This window comes from Narcine bancroftii, chromosome 3 (genome assembly GCF_036971445.1).
Source record: "Narcine bancroftii isolate sNarBan1 chromosome 3, sNarBan1.hap1, whole genome shotgun sequence".
In the NCBI taxonomy this organism is placed as follows: domain Eukaryota; kingdom Metazoa; phylum Chordata; class Chondrichthyes; order Torpediniformes; family Narcinidae; genus Narcine; species Narcine bancroftii.
In genome coordinates, this window is record NC_091471.1 from 78,213,758 (window position 1) to 78,240,590 (window position 26,833).

The 26,833-nt window shown below is 40.7% G+C and overlaps 1 protein-coding gene across 1 annotated transcript in view; it reads left to right on the forward strand.

The window, feature by feature from the left end:
- Positions 1–26,833, forward strand: part of itga1 (integrin, alpha 1) — a 285,994-nt gene that overhangs the window by 129,135 nt on the left and 130,026 nt on the right. The window contains exons 8-9 of the mRNA XM_069924322.1: positions 14,588–14,738; positions 18,374–18,539. Coding sequence (XP_069780423.1) covers positions 14,588–14,738; positions 18,374–18,539 — 317 coding nt within the window. The remainder of the gene's footprint in view (positions 1–14,587; positions 14,739–18,373; positions 18,540–26,833) is intronic.

Sequence of the window (26,833 nt, forward strand, 5' to 3'; positions counted from 1 at the left end):
GTCTCTCATCCATGTACCTATCCAAATTCCTCAAATGTTAAAATTGAGCTTGCATTTACCATTTCGGCTGGAAGCTCATTCCATACTCCCACCACTCTCTGTGTGAAGAAATTCCCTTTCATGTTCCCCCTAAACTTTTCCCCTTTCACTCTTAACCCTGGTTTGTATCTCACCTACCCTCAGTGGAAAAAGCCTATCTACATTTACTCTGCCTATTCCCCTCATCATTTTAAATACCTCTATCAAATCTCCCCTCATTCTTCTACAGTCCAGGGAATAAAGTACTAAACTGTTTAACCTTTCCTTGTAACTCAGTTCCTGAAGCCCAGGCAAAATTGTAATAATACTTCTTTGCACTCTTTCTATCATATTGATACCTTGCCTGTAGCTAGGTGACCAAAACTGCGCACAAAACGCCAAAGTTGGCCTCATGAATGTCTTAGACAACTTTAACATAACATCCCAACCCCTGTACTCAATACTTGGATTTATGAAGGCCAATATGCCAAAAACTCTCTTTATAACCCTATCCATATGTGATGCCACTTTTAGAGAATTATGTATCTGTATTCCCAGATTCCTCGGTTCCACTGCACTCTTCAGTGTACTACTATAAGTTTGGTCAAACATGGCTTACCATGCTCAAATCCACGTTAACTATCCCTAATCAGTCCATGGCTATTCAAATAATTGTATATACCATCTCTTAGAACACCTTCCAATTATGTACTTACTACTGATATCAGGCTCACCAGCCTATAATATCCAGGGTTACTTTTGGCATCTTTTTTTAAAACAATGGAACAAAGTGAGCTACCCTCCAATTCTCTGGCATTATACCCATGGCTAAGGACATTTTAAATATTTCTGCCAGAACCCCTGCAGTTTCTACACTAGCCTCCCTCAAGCTCCAAGGGAATATCTGGTCGGGCCATGTGGATTTGTCCACCCTTATTTTCTTTAAGACAGCAAGCACTTCCTCCTGTTTAATCTGTATAGGTTCCATGACCTCACTGTTTGTTTTCCTTACATCCTATGACCCTGTGCCCTTTTCTTGAGTGAATACTGATGAAAAACAACATTTAAGGCCTCTCCCATGTCTTTTGGTTCCATACAAAGTCGACCACTCTGATCTTCAAGGGCACCAATTTTGCCCTTTACTATCATTTGTACTTAATATACCTGTAGATACCCTTAAGATTTTCCTTCACATTGTCTGCCAAAGCAACCTCATGTCTTCTTTTAGCTTCCTGATTTCTTTCATGAGCTTTTTCGTGCATTTTCTTATACTCCTCAAGTACCTCATTTGCTCCAGTTTGCCTATACCTGTTAAACACCTCTCTTCTTCTGAACCAGATCCCCAATATCCCTCAAAAACCAAGGTTCCATCTTCTTTCTAAATTTGCCTTCGATCACGACAGGAACATACAAACTCTGGATTTTCAAAATTTCACTTTTGAAGATTCTCCACTTACCTCACACATCTTTGTCTGAAAACAACTTATCCCAATCCAAACATTCTAAATATTTTCTCATTTCCTCAAACTTGGCCTTTCTCCAATTTAGAATCTTAACCTGATGCCCAGACCTATCCTTCTTCTTAATTAACATGAAACTAATGGCATTATGATCCCTGGACCCAAAATGTTCCCCTACACACATCTGTCCTGTCTTATTGCCTGATAGGAGATCCAGTATTGCATTATCTCTAGTTGTACCTCTATATATTGATTTAGAAAACTTTCCTGAACACATTAGACAAACTCCAAGCCATCCAGCCCTTTTACAGTATGGGAATCCAAGTCAATATATGAAAAGTTAAAATCTCCCAGTATCACAACCTTATGTTTCCTGCAGCTGTCTGTTATCTCTCTCCAGAATTTCTCTCCTCCAAATTTCATTGACTATTGGGTGATCTATAATACAAGCCCATGAGTGTGGTCATACCTTTCCTGTTCTTCAGCTCTAACCATATGACCTCAGTAGATGAGCCCTCTGTCTGTCCTGCCTGAGGACAGCTGTGATATTCTCCCTGATGAGCAATGCCACTCATCCCCTTGCCAGTCCTGCCCCTCCTGTTTTCACTAATGGCCACAATGTCATAATTCTATGTGCCAATCCACGCTCTAAGCTCATCTGCTTTTCCTACAATACGCCTTGCATTGAAATAGATGCACCTGAGAACATTTCCACCACATACAACCCTTTGACATCTAACGATGCATGCGATTTTAACACATTCATTTCCCTCTTCCACTCCTCAATCTGCTCTGGCACTCTGGTTCCCCTCCCCCTGCAAATATAGTTTAAACACACTGGAGCAGCACTAACAAAACTTCCTGCAAGGATATTAGTCCTCTTCCAGTTCAGATTCCCATGTCCCATGGGAATAGGTCCCAACTTCCTTGCAAGAGAGCCCAGTGATCCAGAAACCTGAAGCTCTCCTTCCTACACCATGTCGTTATCCTCATTTCTAACCTCACTAGCACATGGCATAGGTAGCAATCCTGAGATCACTACCCTGGAGGTCCTGTCCTTCAACCTACCACCTAACTCCCCAAACTCTCCTTGCATGTCCTCCTCATCCTTTCTATCCACATTATTGGTCCCTACATGAACCATGACATCTGGTGGCTCACTTTCCCTCCTGAGAATGCTGTGAACATGATCTGAGATATCTCAGACCCTGGTCCCAGGGAGGCAACGTATCATCTAGGATACTCGATCTCTTCCACAGAACCTCCTATCTGTCTCTCTAACTATGGAATCCCCTATCACTTCAGGTTGCCTCTTCTCCTCCCTTTCATAGAAACATAGAAAATAGGTGTAGGAGTAGGCCATTTGACCCTTCAAACCTACACCGCCATTTATTATGATCATGGCTGATCAGTACCCATTTCCTGTCTTCTCCCCATACCCCCTAATGCCTTTGTCCACAAGGGCCAAATCTAACCTACATTTAAATATTGACAGGGAACCAGCCTCAACTACTTCCTGTGGCAAAGAATTCCACACATTTACCACTCTCTGAGAAAAGAGATTTTTCCTAATCTCAGTCCTAAAAAAATTCTGCCCTTATACTTAAACTATGGCCTCTGGTTTTGGTTTTTCCCAGCATTGGAAACAACCTTCCTGCATCTAGTCTGTCTAAACCCTTAAGAATTTTATAAATTTATATAAGATCCTTCCTCAATCTTCTAAATTCCAGAGAATACAAGCCTAGTCTATCTAACCTTTCTTCATATGCGAGTCCCTCCATTCCCGGAATCAGCCTAGTGAACCTTCTTTTCAGCCCCTCCAAGGCAAGGATATCCTTCCTCAGATAAGGTGACCAAAACTGCATGCAGTACTCCAGGTGTGGTCCCACCAAGGGCCTGTACAGCTGCAGCAGGATCTCCCTACTCCTGGACTCAAATCCTCTCGCTATGAATGCCCACATACCATTCACCCTCCTCATCGCCTGCTGCACTTGCACGCCCATTTTCAATGACTGATGTGCAGCAACACCCAGGTCTCACTAAATTTCCCCTTTTCCTAAACAGATACCATTTAAATAATAATCCTCTTTCCTGTTCTTACCTCCAAAGTGGATAACCTCGCATTTATCCACATTATACTGCATCTGCCACATCCTGGCCCACTTGCCTCAATTGTCCAAATCACCCTGCACTCTCCTAGCATCCTCCACACAGCTTACCCTGCCACCCAACTTCGTTTCATCTGCAAATTTCGAGATACTGCTATCTATTCCAACATCTAAGTTGTTGATATATATCGTAAACAGCTGCGGCCCCAGCACTGAGCCCTGCGGTACCCCATTAGTCACTGACTGCAATTCTGAAAAGAACCTATTTATTCCTACTCTTTTCTTCCTGTCCCTCAATCATTTCTCTATCCACCTTAATACCACACCTCCTATACTGTGCTCTTTAAGTTTATACGCTAGTCTTCTGTGTGGAACCTTATCGAACGCCTTACTGAAGTCCAGGTATACCACATCCACTGGTTCTCCTCTATCCACTCTACTGGTTACATCTGCAAAAAACTCTATTAGATTTATCAGACATGATTTCCCCTTCACAAAACCATGCTGACTCTGTGCGATGATACCACTACTTTCCAAATGTACTGCAATTGCATCTTTAATAACCAATTCTAGCACCTTTCCTACTACTGATGTCAAGCTAACTGGTATGTAGTTTCCTGATTTCTCTCTCCCTGCCTTCTTAAAGAGTGGGTTACGTTGGCCACCCTCCAATCCTCAGGAACTAATCCAGTATCCAAAGGGGTTTGAAGCATTATCACCAATACACCCACTATTTCCTGGGCTACTTCCTTCAGCACTCTCGGATGCAGACAATCTGGCCCCAGGGATTTATCCACATTTAATCCCTGCAATTTAACTAATACAGCTTCTCGACTTACAATTATTTCCTTTAGTCCCTCCATCACAATAGATCCCCGATCCTCAATAATTTCCTGTAGATTAATTATGTCTTCCTTGGTGAAGACAGAACTAAAATAGTCATTCAAACAGTCTGCCATAACCTGTTCCCCATGATCAACTCACCCGTTTCTGTCCACAATGGACCCAGATTTGTCTTAACTAACCTCTTTCTCTTAATGTATCTATAAAAACTTTTACAGTCATTTTTTTTTATGTTCCCTGCCAGCTTCCTCTCATAATCCCTTTTACCTTTCCTAATTAATCCTTTTGTCCTCCTCTGCAGAACTCTGAATTTCTCCCTATCATCAGGGATATTTTTCTTTTTGGCTAATTTGTAAGCTCTTTCTTTGGATTTCCTTCTTAGACACAAGACATGACTCTGTGCCAGAGAACCTGATCCCCATGGCTTGTCACTGGTAGGTCATCTCACCCAACAGTATCCAAAATCATATGCTTGTTTTGGAGGCAGCCAGCAGCAGGGGTGCATTGCACTGCTTGGTTGTTCCCTTTCCCTTTCCTGACTGTCACCCATCACCCCTCTTCCTGTCTCCTAGGGGTGATAGTGTCCTTGTACCACTGTCTATTACCTCCTCTGCCTCCCAAATGATCCAGAGTTGACCCAAATCCAGCTTCAATTCCTCAACTTGGCTTGTCAGGAGCTGCAGCTGTATGCAGTTGAAGTCATCAGGGACACGGCTGGCTTCCCTGATGACCCACATTTTTGAATTCCCTGCCTTGGCTGCCATTCCAACTGACTATGACTAGATGAGATAAACAAAATATATGATATCTAAAAAAACTGCCCTTTTTGTTCCTCAAATAGGATGGCCCTTTCTGAATTCAATTCTGACTATCCCTCACCTTTTACCTGTTCTCGCCAAAGCCTGTTCTTGCCAAAGCCTTACCATTCTGACTCAGCCCACTTCGATGAGTCCTTGGACTTCCTTGTGATGCTCTGATTCCCTTCCACATCCCATAGATATAATGAAAGGTTAATTAGCTACTATAAATTGCTCTTGATCTTAGCATGGGTGAGTGGCAAAGGCAGTTAAAGGGAATGTGAGTGTAGCAAAATGGGATTGGTGCTGATATGTATTTGATAGCTCTCATTGACATGGAGGACCAAAGGGCCAATTTCCATGCTATGTGACTCTCTGACAATGAGGTATCGCCTGAACTGCTGAGTGCTTCCAGAAATTTCTGCTATGTCAGATATTGTATTGCTGTAGTTAAGTATATTTTGAATATTATCCTTTTGCCTGTGTACATTTCCCACCGTGAGTGCAAATTCATTTGGAAGCCAGGTTTCAGCAGTGAAAGAAAATATCAGGATGCGAAATGTTAGTGTAGGCCCACATGGGGATATGAACATCTAAGCACTGAATACTGACCTGAAGGTTATGTGCACCATGAAAGACATTCTATGGTTGCTGTAGAGAGTGCAAATCTAAGCATTTCCCAAACCCACATTGAAGTAATCGGAATTTCCAACGTTTTTATTTGTTTTCCCGCATTCTCATCACATTTCAAATTCTCATAGGGGAAGTACAGTTAATGGAGCAGTTAGTGCATTGCTCTTACAGCATTAGTGACTCGTGTTTGTATCTGGCACTGTGTGTAAGCAGTTTGTACAGTCTCCCTGTGTTTGCCTTGGTTTTCCTTGGGTACTCTTATGTCCTTTCATATTCCGAAGACATACAGAGTTGGTAGGCTAATTGGGTGTACTTGTGCAAGGCGAGCTCGGTGGACTGGAAGGGCCTGTTACCATGGTGAATCTCTACATTTAAAAATTTGAATTAAGAATTCAGATCACAATTCTGCATTAACAACTCTGCCAGGTTGGCATTTTTGCTTCAATTCTCTCATTACTTACAACTTTCACCTTGTTCTGTCACGCTGATATTCATTCACCCTGATGTCTCCTTCCTTCCACCCAGCCACAGACCTTCCCTTGGGCCTCAACCTTGGGAATGAAGTATGACAGATTATGTTATATGTTATATTGTATATAGGTATGTTTTAAAAAAATATATAAATTGTGGCAGTTTTTTTTTAGTGTAGGTCACATTCAAACACTACAAAACAGATCACATTTAAAATGCCAGAGCTCTGCTCAAGCCTGACATTCTAGGCTCCAAGTGCCTTTGCACAAACTTTGAAGAATGTCTACAAGGACTTCACAAGTAGGTATTAATTGGACATGTTGTGGAGTAATGGATTATTGTTTTGGAAAGCAACAGATGAACAAACTTGGAAGATTAGGTCTGGAGGTGCAGTCTGTCTGAGTGCAGCTGGCTGTTCTAAGAGGGTCATGTGGTTTTCTCTGACAGAGAGAGAGAGAGAGAGAATTCAGTTCTACAGTTCAGCAGCAGCAGCTGGGACTGGAACAGGACAAGCTGGCAAACCTGTGGAGAAACCCTATTTTGAAGACATGTTGTGAGTTCTGAGTTCAGCCTGTTCAAATCACTTGTGGTCCATACAAGAGGAGATGGCTGCTGTATAATGTTTCACCTGAGATAAGGGAAACAGAAAAAGAACTCTGTGGTGACCTGAAAGAAAGAGGTTATCATCTGGAAAACCCTGACGGGGCAAGTTTCTTTGGCAAGACACTGAAGTGGCTGATCAAAAGGGATGAGTTGTGGGTGTCCAACGAGCAACAAATCTCTCTCTGATAAGCAATAAGAACCTTCCTGAGCGGTAACCATTTACCTTTCAAGCACCAAAGCCTGGTGAAATTCATAAATGTTAAATTCTGTGCACAGTATAAGAATTGCTGGCAACCAGTAAACTTGGAGGAGTGAGAAGTGAGATTGGACTGTGAATCAAATAACTTTTCTGCACTTACCCACACATTACATACACATGAGCTTAGAATTAGAAGGGGGTTAACTTAGGTTAAGTTAATAGGAATAAATTAAAGTTTGATCCAGTTTTCATGGGAGTTTTTTTTTGTATATTTTATTTATTATTCAAAATAAAGCATATAATGATAAACAAAATACAAATATACAGTAATTTCTCCCATATATTCCCCCACTAACTACCCCAAAGAAAAAGAAAGAAAGAGAAAAAGAGATCAATTCATATAACAATCAACCAATCGCTAAGTTTGGTGCAACCCCAAACAAAGGGAGAGAAGATAAAACTACTACATATTTAAACCCATATATTTCATATGCGGGCTCCACACCTTAACAAAAAAGGAATAATTATTATGTAAATTATATGTTATCTTTTCCAGCGGAATACAAGACCTCATTTCCATATGCCATCATTGGACATTTAAATCAATTTCATTTTTCCAGGTAATAGCCACACATTTTCTCGCCACAGCTAGTGCTAATCTTAAAAACCCAATTTGAAACTTATCTAATATTAGTTCCAAACTCAGTTTGTTTGATGTAACCCAATAAAAATACCACAGGTCGTGAAATTTTAAATTTAAATAAACATTCCAAAAATTCCATAATTCTATTCCAAAAAGGTTTCACTGTCTCACACAACCAAACAGAATGTAAGAAAGAGCCAACTTTGTTAAAACACAAATCAGAAGAAATAAATTCATACTTCTTTAACTTCTCAGGAGTCAAATAAAGTTGATGTATAAAATTATAATGTCCAATCTGTATCTTACATTCACTAATTTAGTCATATTATCTTCACAAATGGTCATCCAGTCATCCTGAAAAATTGAAACAGTGTTACGGAGTCCTGAGGACCCCAAAAACAAGCAGCAATAGATATGCCCGACAGCACAGAGTTACTTAAACTAAAGTAGTTTTTAATTATAATTGAACAAGAAAACAGAATTAAACTTTAACTTATTACTTAACCTACCTAACCCACTTAATCCCCCCTCTAATACTAAGCGCAGGTGTGTGTAATGTATATTTAAGATTAGAAAAGTTCTTTGGATCACAGTCCAATCTCACTGGTTGCAGGGAATTGTTGTATTGTACACAGAAGTTAGCATTAACAAAGTTCACCAGGCTTTGCTGCTTAACAGGCAATTGGTTACCACTCAGGAGGGTTCTTGCTGGTTTTCAGAGAGAGATTCCTTTTCCTGGACATCCACAACTGATACCTTCTCAATCAGTCTTGCTGACGAAACTTACCCCCTTCAGGGTTGTCCAGCTGATCCTCTTTCTTTCAGACCGTCAGTCTTCTCCTTTGACCAAGCAGCCTTCCAATGTTTGCCAGCTTGTCCTTCTGGAACTGATTTCTGTGACTCCTCTCTCACTCCCTCCCTCTCTGAGAGCAATACTGTTCTGAGTCTGTCTGCAAAGATCACATGCTCTCCCAGGCCAGCTGTATTCTGCAACTTCGTTGTTCTTTCTGCAAAAATTCTGTGTTTTGAAATGTGTGTGCAAGCTGCTCTAGCAGTTCCTCCCAAACCACCTTGAAATACTCTGTCACAATAGACCAATCTTTTTTCCCACTTAGTCCTCACTTTATAGATATCTGGCTTATGTATTTTGTGTTGTAATAGGGCATATATCTCAGATATAAATCCCTTTTTACCTCCTTCCATAAGTAAACCTTCAAATCTAGATCGTCTGGGCAACCTTAGCGTACATCCAAAATTATCTCATAACAAAGCTTGAACCTTATAATAAGTAAACAACGTATTCAGAGAAATTCCATACCTTTCCTTCATTCTTTGAAATGAAATAAAATACCCAGCTTCATAACAATCCTCCACCAACTTAATACCTTTCTGTTCACAAAATTTCAAAAGTTGATTTTTCACCGAAAAAGGAAAAAATGTATTCTGATACAAAGGAGTTTTAGCGGAAATTTTACCTTCCATTCCTATAACACTATTCTTCTTACTCCATAACTCCATTAAATGCTTCAACACTAATAAATTGTAGTTTTGTAAAAGCTGGGAATTCCACTTATTAAAAAAATGATCCATTCATTGTTCATTGTCTTGAGACAATTCCATCTTAGCCCAAATTGAATATTTATCCACTTCAAACATGCTATTAATGAATTTCAACTGTGCTGCTTCATAATAATGTTGAAAATGAGGAAGTTACAATCCTCTTAAAACATATTTCCAAGTCAATTTCTGTAATGACACCCTTGCCATTTTACCCTTCCATAAAAAGTCTGAACTAAAGCATTCAAATCCTCAGAAAACATTTGAGGAATTCTACTTGGAATCAATTGAAAAAAAAACATTGTATATGAGGAAAAATATTCATTTTTATACAATTTACTTGTACTATCAAAATTATTTGCAAATCTTTCCACCGATTCAAATCATATTTAATTTTTCAGTAATGGCAAATAATTCAAATAGTATAAATGAGTATAATTATCATCTATAACAATTTCCAAGTATTCAATTCTATCAGACTGCATAAATTTTGCGATCTGTTTACAAGACGAATAATCTTCAGCCGCTATAGGTAAACCAGTTTACCTTATAACCTGACAGTGCACCATACTGTTCCAGTCTCGCATGAAGGTATCCCAATGATTGCATAGGTTGCGTTAAATATATCAAAACATCATCTGCAAATAAATTTATTATACTCATATGCATTCACTTGAATACCCTTAATACTACCATCTTATTCTAATCATTTGAGCCAAAGGTTCAATAACTAATGCAAATAGAGCTGGCGACAAAGGATACCCCTCTCTAGTCGACCTAGATAACACAAACAAAGTGAATACTTGCCCATTTGACACCACCCTAGCTGAAAGATTTTTATATAAAGCCTTCACCCAGCCAATAAAAAATGGCCCTAATTTAAATTTCTCCAGCACTTCGTCTGTTTTTATGTTCAAAGATAATAAAAAGCAATTTTTGTTTAAGTAACTATTTGTCTTGGTGAATTATTTTTTTTCCATTAAGATTTTTAAAATAACATGCAAAATACGAAATATAAGAAACAAAAACAAACTAAAACTACCCTTCCCCCCTCCCCACCCACACTCAGCATACCCGGCAAGGGGAGTATACAAAGAGCAATAAAAAAAACTTATACAACCCTTTAAGATATTACTAAACCCATACAATTCACCTTATATTCTGGCAATACACCACATTCCTGCAAATGAATTAAAGAATGTTCCGGGTAAGTTAAATATATCAAAACATCATCAGCAAATAAATTAATCTTATATTTATCTTCTGCTATCCTTATACCTCTAATATTCTCGTTCTGCCTTATAGCTTGAGCTAATGGTTCAATGACCAATGCAAATAGAGCTGGCAACAAAGGACAACCTTGATGAGTTGAACACGCTAGTTTAAATAATGAAGACACCTGACCATTTGTCACCACCTTAGCCACTGGATTATTATATAAAGCCTTAACCCAACCAATAAAAAAGGGTCCAAATTTAAATTTCTCTAACACCTTAAATAAAAAATTCCATTTGTCACCATTGGTCAGTTAGGCTGCTGACGTGATGCATTGATCAACGAAATAACTCTTAGAATATTATCAGAAGCATACCTATTTTTAATAACACCAGCCTGATCTGTACGTGCCAATTTAGGCAAATACTTAGCAAGTCTAATTCCCAGTACTTTTGCTATTATTTTCTAATCTACATTCAATAAAGAAATTGGTCTATATGAAGCTACATTTGTCTTGGTGAATTTCTATTGCTGCTGGGTTTTGGAGTCCTCTGGGCCCATAACAGAAGGAATTCGGGCACCGGCAGGTGGCTGGAAGTGCAAAGACCATGGGCCTGAGTCATGGGTGAGGAATATAGCAAACGTTTCCTGGTGAGCCAGATGCCAAACAATTTGGATATCTGAATAATGGACAGTGGATTATTATTATCCATCAATAATAATATTGAGTATAGCGACACAAAATAGTCAACATTATTAAAATTGCTGAGAAATCTATCTCTAGCTACATTACTATTTTAGTGCAATATATTCTGCTCTGAATATCATTCCTTTTAAAGCTAATGGTATTGAAATCTGGAAGCAGATTACAAAATGCTGACACTGTTATGCAACATGCAGGAATGAATCTCCAGGGAAGATTGTTGCCAAGCAGATTGAAAAATATCAGTTGATGGGTCAAAACTAATATGAAAGCATGCTGAAATAATGTCATGAATGCAAATCAAGCACTTTTGAGTTTTCTAATTCAGGATAAAGGATTTATGGCAATAATTCTTTCTGTCAAATCCCAACATGGTCTCTCTATCCTCTGTAGCCTCTTACAAAGCTTTGGCATGGCTGCTCTGAAATTCTCGCCTTTCATACATTCAAATTGCAGACAATTGAATCAATTGTCAACAAATACAGGAGTTGAAATAAAGCATAAAGGGCCCTCAATTTTAGCCTCTTTCCCCTGAGATAATAAACAGTTAGTTCAAGAGGCCCTGGTTGTACTACTGTCCAGTTGGAAAGCCTGCTGATGTTCTTACATATTGTAACTGTATATTGCAGTGTAGAATTTAGGAAAGTGCTGACAATCAGAGCTGACACAGTGTTGAATGGAGTGCTGAGTCCAAGCACAGAGCCGAGTCACAAAGACTTAAGATCCAGATACACTTTGTATTTGGCTTCATTGCTGTACTGTAGACCCATTCATTTGAGTGGAATTTGAATTGAAAAGTCATCATTTTTTTCAAGTGAAACACAAAAGTCTGCAAATGCAGTGATTGAAACTCAGCAGGTCAAACAGTGTACTTTATATTAAAAAGATAAAAATACATGACCAATATTTTGGGCTTGAACCCTTTATCAAGGTCTGAGCAAAATGTAGGCAGGCGGTTAAATGAAATGGTGGTGGGGAAGGACAGGGCAAGGAGGACAGGCAATAGGTGTATAAGGGAACGAGCACAGAAGAGAAAACAGGGGGAGTAAAACACAGCCAATGTTTTGGGCCTCAGCTCTTCATCGGGAAAGAAGTTATTTCATACAAAGGGCTCAAGGCTGAAAGGTCAACCTCCTTTTGCTTCCTGTGAATGCTACGTGATCTGCCAAGTTTCTCCAGCACTTTTGTGCGCTGGATACTCCTTCTCCTATTTTCTGTGATTGATGATTGTGTGGCCAAGCATGAACCAGTCAAAATGCAATCTGATGCTTGTGAGCAGATGCAGGTCATGGTGATCCCATTTACTGAAGCATGGAAGTAAACCAACTTGGGATTTGGTGACAGTCCAGTAACCTCAGTAGCCATTTTCTGGTCAAATTACCACAAGTATTATAAACACTTTCACAGCAATGACAGACTGGGAAAAGCAAAATTACATCAGCGTCTGGTTGATAATGACACACCCTTTTGAATACATTCCCTGACAAAGCCCAATTATGAAAATAAAACATACATGGAGCTAGAAATAAGATCAATTAAATAAATCAGAATGTAACAGATAATTTGTACCAAAAGGGCTCTTTAATAAGGGCTTTGTTTCCCAAACTTCTATGTTTAGGTCAAATGTATTGGTGGGAAATTTATAGGAAACGAACTGAAGTGGTTACCATTTCCTGTTCCATAATGAACACAGCTCAATATGTGCAAACATGCTGTGAAGGAAGAATTATTTTCTGTACTTTCTTTGTGATGTGGTAGTGTGGAAGATCATGATCATCCTTTTTTTGCTGCCAAGTTCCAAATCCAATTTCCATGTGGCAGAAATATTTGTGGTTAGGGAATAATATATCAGGGACCATGAGATCAGAAGGCAGTCAGCATTTCCAAACTGTACTTTCAGGGGGATGAAATTGTAAGCCTCAGTCAAATGATGATGATAAACTGCTGTCCAAAAGACCTAATGAAAAAGTATGAAGGCGTATTACCTGGAGTGTCAATCATTCAATAGCCCTACGTACTTTGGAACACACAATGTCATGTAGCCTCTTGCATCTCTCTCATTTCCCATTGAATGAGCATGGCATTGTAGAATGCTCCCAATCACATATCATTGCAAATCAGGTAAATGTATTCACTCAAACTCTTATTTCCATATTAGTTATTTAAACTATGAACAAAGCAGCTGCAGGCTTGACACAAGTGGCCACTCTTCTGAGTCTAAATTGTCTCAAACAAACATTTTTGTTACCAAGATCCTGATGTGAATTTCCAGAGTGCACATTTTTGTGAGACAATTTGCAAAAGATTTTGCAACTAATATATATAGAGAGCATTTGGAATTTTTTTTAATGTGCTTAATATGCATCCATCTCTGGCATTATAAGGAAAACCTTTCAAGAAACGTTGCCATAAAGCTTGCATGGTTGGTATCAAGGGTGGTAAAGAGAGAGGAAACTTGATTCTCAGATGCTTGAAGCACTATTAAAAATCATGTGCATTGCAGAAACTGAGGAGTTTCATTTCCAGTTCCTAGAATGGAAAATAATGGTTTTGTCCAAATTGTGTCATTGGTTAAGATTTTGAATTCAATCAATATACAGTTGGCAACTGAATACAGAAATGCCATAGAAGTTGTACAATAGCTTACAGAACTCAATTGCAAGTGCCACTGAGAAACTGTCTCAAATCTGATCATTACATACCCCAGTCTTCAGTTGCTATGTCATTTCTATTCTCAAATTTACATGCTGTCAAAAACAAGCTCCCAAAGAGCAATGGCTCTGTACAGTGCCATTCTAGTGGAAACAACTAGAATCAGCCAGTTTCCAACATACGACAGTACACATTGACGTAGTTGGAAGGAATTTACCAATTTGACCCAGGCATGCCTTATTGTTAATTGCCTCATTTTATTTTACATTTCAGATTCTACATGAAACTACCACTGTTATCATGAAGAAGCTAGGAAGTCACTAGCTTCTAAGCATAAAAGGCAGATTCCTGTTTTCAAATGGAATAAGATTTCCAAACAGAAATGGATTTGAAACTTGACGTGATTTTTTAAATTTCATTCATTTTAATGACATCATGATTGGAATGCCTTTTGGTATCTGTGTCAGGTGCCAACATTGTCAATTGCACTATCCTCTGATAGTATGCGAGGCCAACTGGTCCACTGATTGATCTTTGGCATACAAGCACGTTAATCTTTATTGCTTGCCTGATGGAATTTATATTGAACTTACCAAATATGGTCAACTTTCAGCTTCAGCCATACTATTGTTTCTGCTTGTAACATATAGAAATGATCATTAACAATTAACACTGTCCATTCTAGGACAAAGGAATTTACAATCGAGAAAGGAATGCGCCCAGGAGTTTCAAAGGTGATGGTCGTGGTAACAGATGGTGAATCGCATGATAGCTACAATCTGCCAAAAGTGATCAATGATTGTGAAAAGGACAACATTAGGAGGTTTGGTATTGCAGTAAGTGACTGATATCTTTGTATATTGCAACTATTCAGTTAATTTCCAGTTCAGATAGTTCCAGTGAGAAACATCACTCACAGGAGCCAGTCAGGAAATTGTATCCTACATTATCTATTTTTTTTTCTGTTCAAGTACTATAAGTCTGCTATTTATGAAGCAACATGGTGAGAAAGCATTTCTGGATAAAAATAAATTAATAACCATATTCTAAAGAAGTGAATAGGGCAGAAAGTGGAAAGGATGATGCAATGTGGTGGGGTTGTGATGAACGACAGACAGGGGAGGAAGCATAAATATGGTCAGTTGATGGATCTGAAATGTATCCATTTCAATGCAAGGAGTATCGGGAATAAAGGAGATGACATTAGACCATAGAACATTGTCGCTGTTACAGATATTTGGGATTGGTTGATGCAGGTACAGGGGTTTAGGTGTTTTAAAAGAATAGAATAGGAGGTAAGAGAGGGGAGAGTAGCATTACTGGTCAGGGATAATATCATGCTGTAGAAAAGGAGGATACTGTAGAGGGAGTATCTATTGAGTCGTTGCGGGTGGAAGTCAATAATAGGAAGGGAGCAATAACTCTACTGGGAGCAAATACCTGGGGTCGGACATGATATACCCCAGTTTGCTCTGGGAAGGGAGGGAAGAGATGGCTAGGGCATTAGGCATGATTGTTGCATCCTCTTTGGTCATAGGAGAGCTACCAGAGGATTGGAGAATGGCAAATGTTGCCCCTCTGTTTAAAAAAAGGTAATAGGGAGAATCCTGGGAACTATAGACTGGTAAATCTTAATGTCAGTAGTGTGCAAACTATTGGAGAGGATTATTAAGGATAGGTTTTATGAGCATTTCATGAGAATAATCAGCATGGCTTTGTGAAGTGAAGATCATGCCTCATGAACCTAATTGAGTGTTTTGAGGAGGTAACAAAAGAAAATGATGAAAGTAGGATAGTAGATAAGATCCCTATGGATTTTAGGAAGGCATTTGACAAGGTTTCCATAAGGCACTTGTTCAAAACGTCATGAGGCACAGGATCCGTGGAACATTGGCCGTGTGGTTTAAAAAAATTGGATTGCCTACAGAAAGCAGAGAATTGTAGTGGACAGAAAGTAATGTCAGGAGGTCAGTGACCAGTGGAGTTCTGCAGGATCATTCTGTGGCCTCTTCTCTTTGTGATTTTTCAAAATGACCTGGATGAAAAAGAGGAAGAATATGTCAGTAAGTTTGCAGATGATACAAAGGTTGGAGGAGTTGTGGATGGTGTAGAAGGTTGTCGTAGATTACAAAAGGAAGACAGAGCTGGGCTGAAAAGTGGCAGATGGAGTTCATATTTTGGAGGTAACATATTTTGGAAGGTTAAACCTGAAGGATAAGTACATGATACTTAACAATGAGGAGGAACAAAGGGACCTTAGAGTCAAAATCCATGCATATCTCAAGGTTGACATGCAGTTTGATTTGATAGATAAGGAAGCCTATGGGATGCTGGGTTTGATTATCCAGAGAATTGAGTTCAAGACACAAGAAGTCATGTTGCAACTCTACAAAGTTCTGGTGAGACCACACTCAGAGTATTGTGTTCAGTTCTGGTCACCTCATTGTAATGAAAAGGCACCGTCCACCATGGGTGGTGCTGCTGCACTTCTATTCGGAGGACATACTATCTGCTAATCAAGGTCAGAAACTCACCCCAAGCCATCAAGTTGACCCTTACGATTGGCCCAGGTGAATCACCGCAGTTCACCCCTGCTGAGCCCCTGCACTTGGCCTTGAGCCATTGGTCACAGCCACCAACAGGGCCCATACTAGCCGTATGATTGCCTCCCCCCCACGTGCTTTTCCCCCAGAACCTTAAAAGGACCACGTGCTCCTTTGTTCTGCCTCTTTTGGACTCCTCATGGATCGTGAGTATCACCTTTCATACTGGGTTGGGGTGAGTCCCGAGGCTAAGTAGCAAGAGCCGTGCCCATACTGACCAAGGGGTGGGGGTACGTACAATCGCCTAGAGCGTGTGCGTTGAATGTGTCTGTTACTGTAACTCTGTTAGTTTTGTCGGTTATCCCTCATTGCTCCGAAGTGTATATTTTTCCCCCTGCATACTGTGTGTTTGTGTATTTAAAGGTTTACTTGATAAACCAATCCCACTGCTTCCTCTTTTATTCCTGAAATAAAACTTTGTTTTGTACCCTCCACCTTGGTCTGGTTCTTAACCTGTGGGGCCCACACCAACCCGAACAACACTCATTATAGAAAGGATGTGGAAGCTATGGAGTGGGAGCAGAGGAGATTAACCAGGATATTGCCCAAATTGGAAAGTAAGTCTTATGAGGCAAGGTTAGCTGAGATAGGACTCTTCTCTTTGGAGCAAAGAAGAATCAGAGGTGACTTAGTAGAGATCTACAAGATCATAAGAGGCATAGATAAGGTAGAAAACCAATACCTTTTTCTCAAGATGTGAGTAGCAAACACCAATGAACATCTGTACAAAGTAAAGGGAAGAAAGTTTAGGGGGAGATATCAGGGATGTTTTTACACAGAGAGTTGTGGATTCCTGGCATGCCTTACCGGAGTCATGGAGGAGGCAGAAACATTATGGAATTTAAGAGACTTTTAAACAAACATATGGAGGAAAGGAAAATAGACAGATTGGTACTTTCTGGTAGGAATATGTTGGCTGGCACAACATCAAGGGCTGAAGCACCTGTACTGTGATGTATGTTCTATTTTCATATTTAATTCCCATCACTCCATTGTATTTGTTTATTCATATATTAATACAATGAATAATTATTAGTAAGCTACATTAAAATAATGCACAAAAAATTATCAATATGTTAATCATAAACACAATTATAATTCAATTACAATTTTAGATCAAGGTGTTCCTCCATGTTATTTGTACAGATGAACAATGATAAAGGAGATAATTATTTTTGGGATTTGTTCTTTAACCTTTGAGAAATCCCCATGCTGATTTCATGTTCTTTAATGTTTTATTCACACACTCCCAACTCAACCCTGAAATTTCTATCCTCAATTCATTCCACTTTACATCTCTGCTCTGTCCAAATTCAATCTTCAACTCAACTTGCCTTGACCAATCAATGTTCTAAAAGATAAAAGCGAACAATTCTGGGAACAAAACAGGTGTGTCCAATTCATAGGTGGATACCAATACTTCACACCTGGTGGCTATTTGGAAGTCTGATAGAAACCAGATGTCCATTCTTGAAGTTCACCTCATTTCTAATCATTGTTAACATTATGCTGTCCACCTCAATTCTGTCATGTTTCCTTTACCCAACACAAGTTGAAATGCATTCCTTTTTCTATTTCATAATTTTCTGGATACTCATGATAGATTATGGCTTTTACATGTAGATTTAAAAGCTATTTATTAAATGTATTGAATTTAAGATTTCGGTTCTCATGTATAAATGTTTTGACCATGAAATATTATATCACTCTTTGTCAAAAAGTGATTTAAGCACAAGTTACTGTGTTGAGATTGTATCTCTTGATCTACCTCAAAATGTTTATGATGGTTGAGAGATCAGTTCTTATGATTCTTTTAGAAGTAACTCAGTTAAATCTTTGTTTTAATTAATGCTGGTGTCTTATTTTAGGTGCTTGGTAGTTACAACAGAGGAAATCAGAGTGCTGAAAAATTTCTGAACGAAATAGAGTCTATTGCAAGCACACCCAAGGATAAACATTTTTTCAATGTATCAGATGAAAAAGCATTAGTGACAATAGCAGAAGCCCTTGGAGAACAAATCTTTGCTTTGGAAGGTAGGCATTTTTTTCATTAATATTCTAAATTGCATAGAAATGTATTCCTTAATTCCAAATCTATTGTCGTACTTAGCAAGATGTGATAAATGTGAGTGGACTAGTGGACATCTTAAACATTCGACATAAAATAAGGCACAGTCGCAAAAGTGTCAAGTTACAGAGAGAGATCAGATGGTATGAAGTAAAGGCAATATAGTCCTACTATTTTAAGATTATTTCAGGCATGTGATGGCAGTAAAGAATCTGGTGGAACTTAATCTTGTATTTGTAGATCTTTTCTTGATTGGAGAAAGGTAAAGAAAGTGTGGCTGGGTGGGATGAGTCAATAAATATTTTCCTTTTTAACTGTATTTCTACAAGACAGGTCAATCTTCACATGTATCAGGTATTGCTGAAAGCAAAAGTCATATTATTTGTTTCAAATGGTACAGAGACAAAGACAATTCAATAAGAATGACACGCAACATCAACATTTCATCTCATCCCATCTACCAGTTTTCATATGGCTGTCATAGATAGTAATTTCAGATTTATTGTCAGAGTACATACATGACATCACATCCAATCCTGAGATTCTTTTTCCTGCAGGTGAGGCAGATTACCACTTATTTTTAATGCAAAACTAAAACTCTGCACATCTTATATTCATATGTCTGAGTTCTTAGACAACACATAAATGAAGGAAAAGGTTCTTTAAAGTTGTTGAAAACAGCACCCTTAGGCATGCCATGAGGCTCCAAGCCTCCATTACAGATCTTGCATATTGTGCCTCCTGCTCCGTGTCAGCCCGTGCTGGCAGCCAAGTATAATCACACAGGAGCTATAATCCTGAAGGCATTGCTGGTTGCATTGCAACCATGATCACTATCATTACAACGTACACATGTAAAGGAATAAAGAAATGTAAACCATCTGTGCAATACAGAGAGGAAAAAAATGAATAAAGTGCAAAAGTAAAGAGTTCTTAAATGAATCCCTGATTGCATTTGAGGCTGAAGAGTCTGATGGTGGAGAGGGTAGCAGATGTTTCTGAACCTGATGGAGCAGATCTTATGGAATTTAAGAGACTTATACCTCTTTTGTGATGGTAGCAGTGAGAATAGTGTGCTGGGTGGTGTGGATCCTTGATGATTGCTGCTGCTCTCCAATGGCAGTGTTACCTGTAGATGTACTTGATTATGGGGAGTGCTTTGCCTGTGGTGTCCTGAGCTGTGTCCACTATCTTTGGCAGGACTTTCTACTCAGATGTATTTGTGTTCCCATATCAGACCATGATGCAGCCAGTCAGCGCACTTTCCACCACACATCTGTAGAAATCTGCCAGGGTTTCCAATGTCAGACCAAACCTCTGCCAACTCCTGAGGAAGTTGAGGCGCTGATGTGCTTTCTTCACAATAACATTAATGTGTTGGGTCCAGGAAAGATCCACTGAGATGGTGTCTCTCAGGAACATTAAATTTTCTTATGTTGTCAATACTCCAGAATTTCCTGCAATCACCAGGAAATCAGAACTGATTTCCAGAAAACTATTGTGGGCAACACTGGAGGAAAATAAAGGAAGCAATAAAAATATATACTTTAGGTTAACTTTGAATATTTATATTTAGTTTTTGAATCACAGCATAAGTATCCAATTAGGCAAGGAAATGACTAATTACCAGTTGGCATGAAAAGATTGGGAAATGGGCATTGGTCTGCGAAGTAACCAATTCAAGAGTTTGGGAACGAGCTGACTGTTGACAGAGGCAACATGATAGAGTTCCCACAAATACAGAGCCCTCCATAATATTTCGAATAAAGACATTTTTTTCCCTTTATTTGCCTCTGTGCTCCACAGTTTTAAATTTGCAATGAAATAATTCACATGTGATTATAATGCACATTCCAGATTTTATTCAGAATCAGAACTTATTGTCATGAATAAGTCATGAAATTTAGTCTTGTGGCAGCATCATAGAGCAAATGTACATATTATAACCATCATACAACATTACTATAAATAAATTAAAAATAAAATGATATCAATAGTAGGCAGTGTCTTTGGTGCATTGATTATTCAGGAAGGTTATTTGTATACATTGTGGATTGACTATGTAGAAATTACAGCACTTTTTGTATATAGTCTCCTCATTTCAGGGCACCATAATATTTGGGACATAGCATCACGTTGATACTTAATTACGTATCCCTTGCATGCAATGACTGCTTGGACTCATTACAACGTACACATGTAAAGGAATAAAGACATCATCAGTTTCTGAGAATCTTCTCTGGTGATGCTCTGCCAGGCCTGTATTGCAGCCATCTTCAGCTTATGCTTGTTTCGGGGGCTTGTCCGTTTAAGTTTTCCCTTTAACATATGGAAGGTATGCTCAATTGGATTTGGATCAGGTGACTGACTTGGTCAAGAAAGAATTTTCCAGTTTTAGCTTTGAAAAGCATCTTTGTTGCTTTAGTAGTATGTTTGGGATCATTGTCTTATTGTACAGGTACACAATCCTTTATCCGGAACCCTTGGGGGACAGTGTGTTCTGAATTTTGGATTTTTCCAGATTTCAGAAAGCCCACCCGAATTGTGCTGCCGTATCCACCCCCAGGGCTGCCTCCCCTGACCGCCGGTCCCTCGGCCACCTCCCCCAACCACCGGTCCCTCGGCTGCCTGACTCGCATTGCTGGCCTCTCGGCTGCCTGACTTGCACTGCTGGCCCCTTGGCCGCCCCACTCGCGCTGCTGCCTCTCTCCCCACTTGCTGGATTTTGGAGCTTTCCGGATTTTAGATGTCCGGATAAAGGATCATGTACCTGTAGGATGAAGCCCCTTGCAATGAGTTTGAAGGCATTTGCTCAAAGCTGAGCAGATAAGATGTTTTTATATACCTCAGAATTCATTTTGCTACTGCCATCAGCAGTGGATGATGATAAATGTGTTAACACCTGTGGCAGGTGTTGTCCAGACCATAACACCCCCGTCACCATTTTTCATAAATGACGTGATATGCTTTGTATCTTGGACAATTCCTTTACGCCACCACACTTTGCTCTTTCTATCACATTGATATGGGTTAATTTTGGCATCATCTGTCCACAAAACCTTTTTTTCCAGAATATGGCAAGCTCTTTTAAAAACCTTGACAAACTGTAATCTGACCATCCTGTTTCTGTGGCTAACAAGTGGTTTCCATCTTGCAGTGTAGCTTCTGTATTTCTGTTCATGAATCCTCCTATAGAAAGTAACCATTGACACATCCAGACCAGCCTCCTGAATTATGTTTCTGACAGGCGTTTGGGGATTTTTCTTCATTATGATCTGAATTATTCTGTAATCAGCAGTGAAGATCTTACTTGGCCGACTAGTCCCTTTGCAGAGCCAATAAATGAGTAAATAACAGTTCATCACATTCACCCCGTGTTTTTTTCTATTTTGTCCAGCAGAGTGAAGTGGGTCGAGGTTCTTCCAAGTTAAATCTGTCCAGTGGACTGGTTTTTCGTTGTGACCGTCAGAGTGTCAGTTGCTGGGCTGGTGCTGGGACCAATGTTGAGTCCTGGACACCTGTGCTGCGTCAACTTGCTGGGTGCAAAACTGCTCAATATGAATGACTGGAGAGAGGGTGGGGCTAGGGTGCCATGTTCAGTAACATGTGTCCATGGGAGGGGATGGTGTTGTTTGGTGGTCAAACTCCTCAGGGACCCCTGCACGCATGAGATCCCGGATGGAGACAATGTCCTTGAGCCCATCCGGATAGGCCACATATGTTGGGGGTTCGCGTGGAGGAACTGGACTCTTTCAACCAATTGGTCAGTTTTATGGCCCTTCTTGTGCTTCCATAGGAGGACCAGCCCTAGGGATGTCAACCAGGATGGCAGGGTGGACCCTAACATGGACTTCCTGGGAAAGGAGAAATTTCTTTCATGAGGGGTTGCAACGGTGGTGGTACATAGAAGCGATCTGATCATGTGGAGTACTTCAGGGAGAACCTCCTGCCACTGAGAGACTTGTGGACCTCTGAACTTGAGGACAAAGAGGATGGCCTTCCATACAGTGGCATTCTCCCTCTCTACTTGGCCTTTCCCTCAGGGGTTATAGCTGGTGGTCCTGCTGATGGCGATACCTCTGGCCAGCAGGTATTGGCGCAGCCAACAGGACCCCCTGTTGCTGTGGATATGCGACTGTTACCTGAACAGGGTGGAAAGATTGTACAGTACCCTGAAGAGTGTAGTGGTAGTCGTGTCTGGGTAGGGGATGGCAAAGGGAAAATGTGAGTACTCATCAATGACCATGAGGAAATACACGTTGCAGTTGGTGGAGGGGAGGGGTCCTTAAAGTCCATGTTCAAGCATTCCAAAGGCTGTGTGGCCTGTCTGGTTGGTAGAAGTGTGGTTTGGAATCTGCGCAGACCTGGCATTCCCTAGTCATGATTCTGACATCCCCAATTGAGTAAAGTACAGTAGGTTCCAAGATTTAATGAAATGGAAAAGTCTTGTGACTCTGGGGTTGTATAGGTCATTGTAGAGAATTTTGTGGCAGTCTATCTGCACTGGCACATGTTCTTTGGCACAGAGCATCCGAGGTCTCATTGAGCTTCCCCAGTTGGTACAAGATGTCATAATTATGGGTGGAGAGTTTGATCCTCCACCTCAGGATCCTGTCGTTTTTTATCTTAACCCTCTACTTGTTGTTAAACATGAATGTCACAACTCATTGATCCATGAGCAGCATAAAATGCCTGCCTGCCAGGTAATCCCTCCAGTACCATACTGCCTCAACTATTGCCTGAGCCTCCTTCTCAACGGATTCCGGGCTATGGAAGGTGCGGGGAAAGAAAGCCACGGCTTGGAAGGGGTATGCATCCAGGTTTTTCCTCACTCTTAACCACCACTACTTGAGCTCTCCACAGGCTGGTGCTGGCTTCATTCAAGAGTCGCTGCACCTCAGCTCTATCCCCTTCACTGTATCATTTGCTTTATGTGGCAACTGGCTTACAGCTCGGTGGTGAGGTTGACAAACAGCAATGGGAAATTGATGTGGAAGATGGGGAGGCCACCTGCTTGTTCGGCCAGTGGGAGGGGGAGAGTGCAGTTGGGGGCAAGAGGCAGCCAGCTTATGAACTATGGGTTGCAGACCATGGGGGTGTTGGGGGACAGAGGGCCATCATACTGCATTGTAACACTCTTGAGGTGGCACTAAAAGTCCACCCCAGCAGCACTGCCGTGCAGAGCTGCAGCATGACAAAGAGCTTAAAGTCTCTGCAGGTCATGCCTCGCATGGGTCAGTGTCACGGTACTGTAGCAGCTGATCCAAGCTGAGTGGGATTTTGAGGCCGGGGAGACTTTATCATTTGATGGCCTTGCTTTAAGGGAGTAATGCTGCACTGTGTCGGGATGGATAAAACTCTGTACTCCCACTATCGAAAAGGCATCTCGTCACTTGATTGTTGACCGAGATGTCCATTATCGGCTGGGAGAGCTGATTTAGGCTGTTTTGATCCAGTACCATGGAGGCCAGCATCAGTTCATGGTCTGCTTTGTACTGACTTATAGTCAGGGAGCATCATGTCGCTGTCCAAGATGGAGCCCTCTGTGTTATGGTGCGGCCATCCCTGGAAGATGCCTGCATCCAAGGTGGTGGCCCCCTTGTCACGATGTGGTCATCCCCGGAAGACGGCGGCATCCAAAATGGTGGCCTTCATGCTGCACAAGCGGCGCTGGTGCTAGAAGGTGTCTGTGATTGGCATACCTTTGCATAGTGCCCCTTATTCCTGCATTTCAAGCATATTGTGTCTTTCAATGGGCAGCACTTACAGGGTGCTCATGGTAGACTGCAGCTGTGGTGGGTTCACTAGCTGGACATGGCAGTGGTCCACTAGTTTGCAGACCCGTGTACCAAGGTGGCGGTGTCACTGTGGGCCATTGGTCTTCGGCACCATTTGCCAAGTAAGCCTCCAAGTTATGGAGGGCAATCTCCAGTGATTTCGATAGGTCGATCACCCCCTTTAAATCCAACTTGCTCAGCTCAAGTAGTCTCCGGCACACATAGTCCTGATTCCTGTAACATGGGTTCCCCAGATCATGTCCTCTGTGTATTTAGCGACCAATACCAGCTGAAAGATGCACGCTCCTGTGAGTCCCCACAGAACCCGGAGGAACTCATCGCTCAACTCTCCCATTCACTGTCTGTGGGGAGCTGGCATGTGTCTGGCGTATACCTTGATGACCTTTTCCCTGTACTGATCTTTCATTATGTCCATTGCCTCCTCATACGTTGAGGCATCTCTAATTATCAGGAATACTCAATATCCATCCGACCGACCCAAGAGAAGAGTAGGTGCAGCTTGTTTACTTCCGTGGCCATGATTCTGGTGGAATTTTGCAAAAAGACCTCAATGCAGCGTAGCCAGAGTTCAAAACGGTCTGAGGCTTCTGGCAATTGTGGGTCAATCTCCAGCTTATTGGGCTTCAAGAGTTGTTCCATCACTGGAGTAAAAAAATATTGTGAATAAAATTGAAGTGCTATCATTAACTTGAAAGACTGGAGTTACAGATGACAGGCTTTTATTCACAATAAACTTGAAATGCATCCCATACTATGACCCAGGCTTTTGGGTCATCGACCCAGGCCTTTATACTGGGTCAAGAAAGTGGAGCCATGGGTACAGTCACAGCAAGGGGACAGAGCCAGGTAAATAAGTAAACAACCTTTCACCATACTCACCAACACACTTTTTCTTCTTAATGATGTTCAAAATAGTTGTTTTTGGTAATCCTAAGATTTGGGTGAAGTCTCTTATTGATTTGTTCCTGTTTTTCAGCCTCTTTGACTTTAATTTATACAACGCTGGTCTTCAGGTTGAAAAATAACAACTACAGGCTCCAAAGGTGATCAAAAGCTTAGAAGCAAGCCTAGTTCTCTTATACCTGTGCCAATGAAGCAATTAAACCTACCTGGATAATCACTGTTACCCCTTCATCAACAGCATTTAAAAGACACATAATTAGATGGGTTAAGTTTAACTCAAAATGTATTAACAATTATCAATAATATAATTATCTCAATAAACTCAACACCCAAACATGAGCCTTTATGCCAACCATATACTAACAATGTATAATTATAGTGTGTATGTGGAAAAAAAATACTCAGACCATTACAATCTAAGCCCAAAATGGCCCAAAATAAACTCCCAAAACAAAACCTCAAGTCAGTCTCATCAAGTAAGTCAGTCTCCAGGCTTTAATGTCTTAGTTCGGTTGTTCACAGGTCTTTGAGTTGAATGTGAAGAGAAATGACTATTGGCACTGAGCAGATTTATGACCTTGCCAGGCGAATAGAGGAGACTTTCCCGAGTTTCTCATGTGGTAATGACCACTTTCAGTTTTCTCACAAGGGAATTTCTTACAGTGACCTCCTAGTCACTAGCACGAAGTCCACACCTCTGAAGCCCTCTTTGGGGTTGCATCAGGTGACCTTCTGTCACACCAAGTCTTCTCCACCAAATCCATTGCCTTGGTTATACCAAGTGACTTTTGTCACACAAAATCCCCTTCTCAAAAGGGGACTGGAGAAGCGCAGGTCAGACATGTACTCTGGGAATCGGTGTAAAATCTGCTGTGAAAACAGCCGTGCTGGAGCCCACAAACAAAAGGCAGCTTCCTGCCTTTTAGCTGGAGCTGCTGGGTGAATACACTGACAGTTCGTTCCTCAGCGTGCTGGGTGGTTTAACTACTGCAGCATGCATCTTCGGCATTCTGAATGGAGGAGAGGGCTGGACAGCAGTGGGCACGCTCTCTGCAAGCTCATGGGCTTCAACACTCCGCTCTCGTGCTTCACACAACTGTTCATTCTCCCAGCTCGCTGCTCTGGGACTCCACACAGTGGCATGATCCTTTCTCCTGCTGCACAGTCAGAAATAAAATTGTCCATGTTCCATAACCTCACAAACATCTGTGATGTCCCAAACATTAAAGTGCCCTGAAATTGTGGAACTATGTATAAAAGGTACTGTAACTTCTACATGGTCAAACCAAAATGAAAACAAGTGACCTTGAATTAAATCTGGAATGTGCATTTTAATTACATGAGAATTGTTTGATTACAAATTTAAAATTGTGGAGCACAGTGACAAATAAAGGAAAAAAAATGTTTTTGTCCTGAACATTATGGAGGACTCTGTATATCCGTTCAGAGATGGCAATGCTGTATTGCTCAGGGCAGGAGATCCAAAATTAGGGGAGGGGAGAGAGGGGAAGGGTTTGGATGAATAAGGGTTTTCCAAGACACTCCAGGAAGTTATAAAC